We start from the raw sequence: 6,624 nt of genomic DNA, 5'->3' as shown, positions 1-6,624 counted from the left end.
ACATTTTATATTTTCCTTACATTTTTTTTTTTTTTTTTTATTGAGTCCCTTCCCAACTTATTCCAGTTGGACTGGACTGGATTGGATTGGATGGGATTGGGTAGGGTAGGGTAGGGTATCTTGACGAATACTAGTAACTATTTATCATGGATCATATTTTTTTTTTTTTTTTTTCCCTTCTCTTTTCCTTCTCTTCTCGTACAGATCGTTAGATGTACGGAGTAGTATGTAGCGCACATACCATGTACTGTACAAGTATGTACGTACGGTAATTTACCTCCCTAGTACCTACCAGTGAGTTTTATAAAATCCACCAAAATCCTTTCGTCCTCGTTCTCGTCTCCGCTTTCTAACTTCTACTCTACTCTACTCCACTCTACTCCACTCTACTTACTACTGCCAACCATAAGAAACCCAGTACCGTTGAATCGGGGGCTGTTGAAAAAGTGGGAGTTAATATTCCAAGGCTCGAGTCGAGGAGGGGGGAATGTATATATATATATATATATCTACATGTGTCAAAAGTGGGGGGGGGGGGGGGGTGATTAGGGGTGTCTATGGGGGTTGTGTTGTTGTGTTGTGTTCTATGGTTCCCATGGTTCCCATGTTACTAGACTAGTAGTGCGAAGGGGGAGAGATGAGATGGAGTACTCCGTACAGCAGAGATATAATAGATAGGTATATATATATATATATATATATGTTGTGTGTGTGTGTGCGTGGTGAGCGCGTCCTTCCCGAGACGACAACGACGACGACGACGATCTAAATGAAAATAATCCGAAAATTCGAGGCCAGTTTAATCTGAGGAGCAAATGAAAAGAGTAAGAGAGAGTAGTTATTAACCAAGTGCGTAACGCATAAACATCGTACAGTATACAGTATACAGTATACAGTATACATACATACATACATACATACATACATACATACATACATACATACACACACACACACATATATATATATATATATATATAATAAGGACGATGGGATGGGGGCGAATGGAGAGTGGGATACCCAGGCCAGCCCCGCCAACAAACAAACAAAGGAGAAAGAAGACGTGTTGTCGATACGGAATACGGCACAAATGTCCAGCTAACTAACTAACTAACTAAACTACCGCGAAGTGGCTCTAGAAGTTCTCCTGCTGCCAATCGCCGCTTCCCGCGCCATTGCCGGGACTGCCCCCGCTCCCGCCAGCTGCGCCCGCCGACCCCGCCATCGCCGCTCCACCGAGCGAACCCAGCGCCGCGCCGGCCGCGTGCTTCTCGATCTCCGACGTGCTCATCACATACAACATCACGAACAGAAGCACATGCAGCGCCACGCAGTAGCCCGCGAACAGATTCCTGCTCGTGCGGTTCGCGAGCACCATCCGCGTGATGGAGAAGATGATGCGTTCCGGCACGCTCATGCGGCGGTACGCGCGCGCCGACTCCCGGCCGCGGAAGGCCGCGAAGGGCGATATCTGCGCCTCGTACGCGGACTGGTAGCGGTCGACCGAGTCTGCGCCGAGATGCATGGCGCTGGCGTTCGGGGTGTTGCCGTACGCGGACGCGGAGGTCGCGGGCTGCTCCCGCTGCCGCTGCCGCTGCCCCTGCCCGCCGCTTCGGTTGTAGGTGGACACGTAGCGCGTCTTCTCGTACAGGCTGAGGTTATCCTTCTGGAGCGAGGCGACTTCCTGGCGGAGCGATTTGACGATTGCGTACGTCTTCGACAGCTCCTCTTCCAGCTCGGTGTTCTTCTGCTTGAAGCGGTCTCGTTGGGCTTGGACCATTGGCAGGATCCCTGAGCCGCCGCCCACGGGCGAGCCGGCCTTGATGGCTTCCATTGTGTTTGCGGATGCGTGTGCGTGGTCAAAGCCGGATATGATTGAGGAAGTGGGTGACGGGGCTCGGCCTCTACGGTAGGAGTGGGGGTATCTCGACGCGTACGTGCCGGCAACCGACATGGCAGCAGATGGGAAACTCGATGCTTCTCGTTGCATCTGGAGAAGATCGTTTTCCAGAGTGGATGCCAAATTCCGCGATTTTTGGAGGTCCGCGTTTGACTTGGACAAATCCTTCCGTAGGGTTTCTAGCTGATTCTGTAAATCTTGATGGGACACTCTCAAAATAGTCAGCTCATTCGAAAGCTTCTTATTCCTACTTAATAAGAGCTGCTCTAAGGAGTTCTCATTCGATTTGCCGGAGTCGTTATGAGAAATCAAATTTGGATCCTCCGTCACGTCCTTCTCATCGTCATCCCCAGTAGAAAACTCAATGGACTATTTTTATTTAATAAAAAAAAAAAAAAATTAGCCAACGAATAGAACAAAAGAGCTATCTTGCACCGTGCATACCTTCATGACTTCAAGCTCCCGTCGGATATCTTCGTAATCTGCGCATTTATCCAACTTGGATTTCAATTCATCTCGTTCAGCCGTTATCTGCAGGTTCTGTCTTTCTACCTGACGGAGTCTTCCTTCCCACGAATGTTTTTCCGCATCTTTTTCGTAGCGGGCAGAGTCGAGTTTTCGCAAAAGAGACGAATTTTCCGCTTGCAACCGTAGGAATGTCGGGTCATCTTCGAGCGTGCGGTTTTTGTACTCGGACTGGGAATGTGATACAGCCTGCGCAAGCTCTAAACTCAATTGCTCGTTCCGAGCCTCGAGCTCTGCCAATCGCTCGCTGGTCTTCTCCAGTTCTGACGCAACGATTTCAAGCTCCGCTGCGGTGGCGGAACTCCTTGACGTGTCTTCACCGTCTGTTCGGTCCAATCTTTGATTTACTTCGTAGCTCGCCTTGATTTCCTTGAGTAAGCGTTCGTGGTTTTCCGACTTTTCCTCATAGTTCTTCTCCTTAGATTCCCAATTACTGGTCTTCTCAGCCAGAACCGCTGCCCAGGATGCCTCAATTTCCTGGATTCTTGCATCCTGGCTTTCTTCAAACTTGCGTCGGAGTGATCGTTCTTCCTCCAATTTCTTTTCCGACTCCTCCAATTGGGACGTAAGGCGGTTTGTGCTCTTTCGAAGAAAGTCTATCTCGGATGTCAATTTGGGAACGGTATCTTCGGACACGACTAGGGAATCAACGGATGCTTCGAGGAGCGGATACGGATCGGGGGCTTCCGATAACGAGGAGTAAAGCTGCAAAAATGCGGATGAAGAAGCCTTGCCATGGTAGGTGAGGAGGTCAATGAACGTCTGGTATGCTAGATGTTGCCCGATGTCAGTGTAAAGTGACATGGAATGTAACTAGGGCATAAGCCGAGGGAGGTTCGCATACATTTCAACAAGCCTTTGTATTCCGAGAGTTTCGTAGAATCATCGAGCTTTCGGAAATCTTTGGTTTTCTGAGCCAGATCTTTTCGTTGCACAAGAGAGTCTCGTTGATGTGCTATGATGTCTGATGCGGTAGTGTCAAGTTTTGGCACCAGGCTCGTAAGGTCGATGCCTTCGTTGCCTTGTCAGTAAAAATCGTCCACATTCAAGGGCGCGGATTCATCATTATCATTACCTCTCCATACTGCAATAGCCTGCTGGAACTTGTTTTCCTCCTGGGCGAGCTTTTCGGATTTGGCAGGTTCCTCTGCCTTACCGGTGTCCGTCGATGTACTCCCATCGAGGACGCTCTCAGTTGCGACGAGGGCATCCATGACGCTAACTCTGGATTTTCCGGTATCAGGCGTATTATATAACCATAGCAGAGGGAATAAATCAAATCCTCAGACCACGATCGATCTTGTGTGACGATTGCATCCCTTGCTCCCATTGAAGTCGCCAGTTTGTTGATATGCGCGCAATACGATGCTGAGTCCGGATCAACATTGTTCCGCCATAACCTGTTGCCTCCGCCGGGGAGAGAGCCGCATTCAATAAGAATGATAACATCTCAACTCCCCTCGATAGTCAACAGCGATAGGTATTTCCCCGGTTGCTAATGTTGACGGGGAGGGGCCAAGATACTGGATTCACCCTATACGATGAGTTCCGACGACGATACCGATAACCCCCGCAAAAGACGGCGCATAGCTGCTCCCGAGACCAGTCCGTATGTGCTTCGAGAGCTCATAGATTCAGTTCCGGTTGCTGGTGACGGGGCCGAGCAAGATGCCTATATCACCTGTGTAGAATATTGGAGTATGTTGGGGTGTCTCCCCCCCATCAGATCACTATGGGACTGTTATTGACCACTCTAATAGACGATAATCTCTACGTCGGAACCTCTGCTGGAGAGGTCCTACATTTCGTTTCCTTCCCTTCCGATTCGCAAGTATTGGACGAGCCGTCCTTCATTTTGGCTTCCAGGCTATCCATCACGCCATCACAAAGCAGCCTACCTCCAGACACACCGCTCGGAGTGCAGCAGATACTCATTCTACCTTCTACATACAAAGCCTGCATTCTATGTAATGGCGTCGTCACATTTTACTCGCTCCCCGAGCTAAGTCCGACCTATGGAACTACAAAAGTGGGCAACTGTAAATGGATTGGGGGGCTTGATCTCAATGAATCACATGAGGGTGCAGACCTGTTTGATCCGGTGGTTATGATTGCAGTTTCTAACAGAATAATGCTTGTGAGAATTGGCGACGAACCTCGAAGAGTGAGAAATATTGAGTTCCCAGGGTGTCTTGCATCCGCTCGCAGAGATACAATTGCATGCGTTGCAGACGCATATTCCTACTCTCTATTAGAAGTGGAGCACCGCCAGAAGATCCCATTATTTCCAATTTCTTCCTCAGAGGAAAGCTTTGAATCTGGTCATGTGGAAGACATACCAGTTCGAACTGACACCCCTGTTCAAGGAAACCAGCCTCCATCAATTTCAAATGCCCCAGGACACGGTAGAAGCGCGAGTCTAAATACACTAAGTGGCATTGGGAACATCCAACTAAACCCCCATCCAAACTTTCCCCAAAGATCAAGCTCCATAACTCAGGAGTCCTACATGAAGAATAGGACTCTCCCTGGTTCGCCAGGCTCCCCTGAGAAAAAATCTCCTGATTCATCAGGACCATCTTCAGAGAACGGTGGGCCAGGCTCCGACGGATCGTCTCCGTTATACCAAAAGCCATTGCCCCCCCCACCTCCGAAACAATCGACGACGCGACTCAAGCCACATGTCGTATCACCAACCGCTTCTGAATTTCTCCTGGTTACGGGCACTGAGCCGTCGGAGCCTGGTGTGGGTATGTTTGTTAATGTCGAGGGGGATGTGGTTCGGGGGACTCTTGAGTTTCGCAAATACCCAATGGCCATTGTAGTCGATGACGACAGTAACGAGGGAAGCCATCCGCGTACGAGTGACGAAAATCAGAATGGGTATGTCTTGGCAGTTATCAGCGCTGACGACGACGACGAGGATAGCCGAACATATCTCGAGGTGCAGAGGTGGAACGCAGTTCCAGGGGAACGTAGGTTACAAAAGACATCGGTAGAAATACCCTCAGCCAGCCCATCTCCCGGCGCGGTTGGAATCAGGCGTTCTGTCGGCGCCAGCCGTGCCTCCTTTTCAGAAATCGTCGAGGTGATGCGGATGGTTCGATTAAAATTGTCCAGCGTAATTTCGCCAACGATTCCTTCAACACCCTCAGAGAATAGCGACCCGAGAACCCGGGCCTCCCTCGAACATCTACAAAAGGAAAGGGAGCTATTTGATAACCAGGACACTGACTCTGACGGCCAAAAGCATCCTTCTTCATCGAGTGTTAACCGTGACTGGGAAGTTCAAAGGAACCAAGAAGAGGCCAAGTTTGCCCGTGGGCTCGCAACTGTCAACAGCAGTATACTTCTCTGGGAAGGAAACAAAATTTGGAGGGTTCTACGGAATCCGCTGGCGCTGCAATTGGAGAATTCTCTCGAATTGGCTAAGCAAAAAAGTAGCACCGACCAGAATGATGTTGTTATTGATAGAGAAGCCATTATAGGTCTCATCCAAGGACTTCAAGATATGGAACCCAAAACAGAAACAGAATACATCGGTTTGCGTTACGTCCGACAGAAGGCAAGTTTGCTTCTCTTTGTTGATCTACTCTCCGCGAACGCAGGGTCTCGGGTCGAGTCGACGATAAAATCAACGGAAGATGCGCTCGTCGCCGGGGAGCTCGACCCACGAGTGTTTCTCCTTTTAATACCTCTACTCAAAGATGAAGTACTTCAAGGCCCGCAAGGGATCTGGGTATACAATGGCCTAGTCAAGGTGATATCATCGTGTTTCAGTCCACCAGATGTAGAAACAGAACATAAACTGCCAAATTTTCGCATCGATGACGATATTCTTCACATGGTTAGGCGTTATCTACTTGGTTGGCAGAAGAAACGAGGCTATGGTAGTGTGACAGATGAGACGTATGTGTTTAATAGTGTCGACGCTGCCTTGCTACATTTACTGCTTTATCTAGATGCGAAACATATTCACGAAAGAAATGCACCACTTGGAGGTTCTCTGCGGTCAGAGCTGAACAAACTTGTTGACAACTGGAAGGGTAACTTTGATAGAGCTGTGCATCTACTCGAAAGTTACAATAGGCTTTTCGTGCTTAGCAGATTGTATCAGAGCCAGAAAATGGGCCAAGCATGTTCTAGCAACCTGGCGAAGATAGTCGAGGGAGAATGGACGACGAGGGAGCTATCGGGTC

At 49.2% G+C, this 6,624-nt stretch overlaps 2 protein-coding genes across 2 annotated transcripts; one reads left to right on the top strand and one right to left on the bottom strand.

The window, feature by feature from the left end:
- Window positions 1–1,135: 1,135 nt before the first annotated feature.
- HCAG_02337 (conserved hypothetical protein) lies at window positions 1,136–3,639 on the bottom strand (the record flags this gene model as incomplete). Its single annotated transcript, XM_001542116.1, has 4 exons — window positions 1,136–2,269; window positions 2,345–3,195; window positions 3,270–3,437; window positions 3,501–3,639. 4 exons carry the CDS (start codon window positions 3,637–3,639, stop codon window positions 1,136–1,138), a joined length of 2,292 nt encoding a protein of 763 aa, XP_001542166.1.
- A 327-nt stretch (window positions 3,640–3,966) lies between these two features.
- Window positions 3,967–6,460, top strand: HCAG_02336 (predicted protein; the record flags this gene model as incomplete). Its single annotated transcript, XM_001542115.1, has 4 exons — window positions 3,967–4,123; window positions 4,186–4,589; window positions 4,800–6,334; window positions 6,388–6,460. The coding sequence occupies 4 exons, from the start codon at window positions 3,967–3,969 to the stop codon at window positions 6,458–6,460; spliced, it is 2,169 nt and encodes a 722-aa protein (XP_001542165.1).
- Between the last annotated feature and the right edge of the window lie 164 nt (window positions 6,461–6,624).

This window comes from Histoplasma capsulatum, genomic scaffold (genome assembly GCF_000149585.1).
Source record: "Histoplasma capsulatum NAm1 scaffold_2 genomic scaffold, whole genome shotgun sequence".
Lineage (NCBI taxonomy): Eukaryota > Fungi > Ascomycota > Eurotiomycetes > Onygenales > Ajellomycetaceae > Histoplasma > Histoplasma mississippiense.
This window is presented reverse-complemented; position numbering and strand designations above follow the sequence as displayed.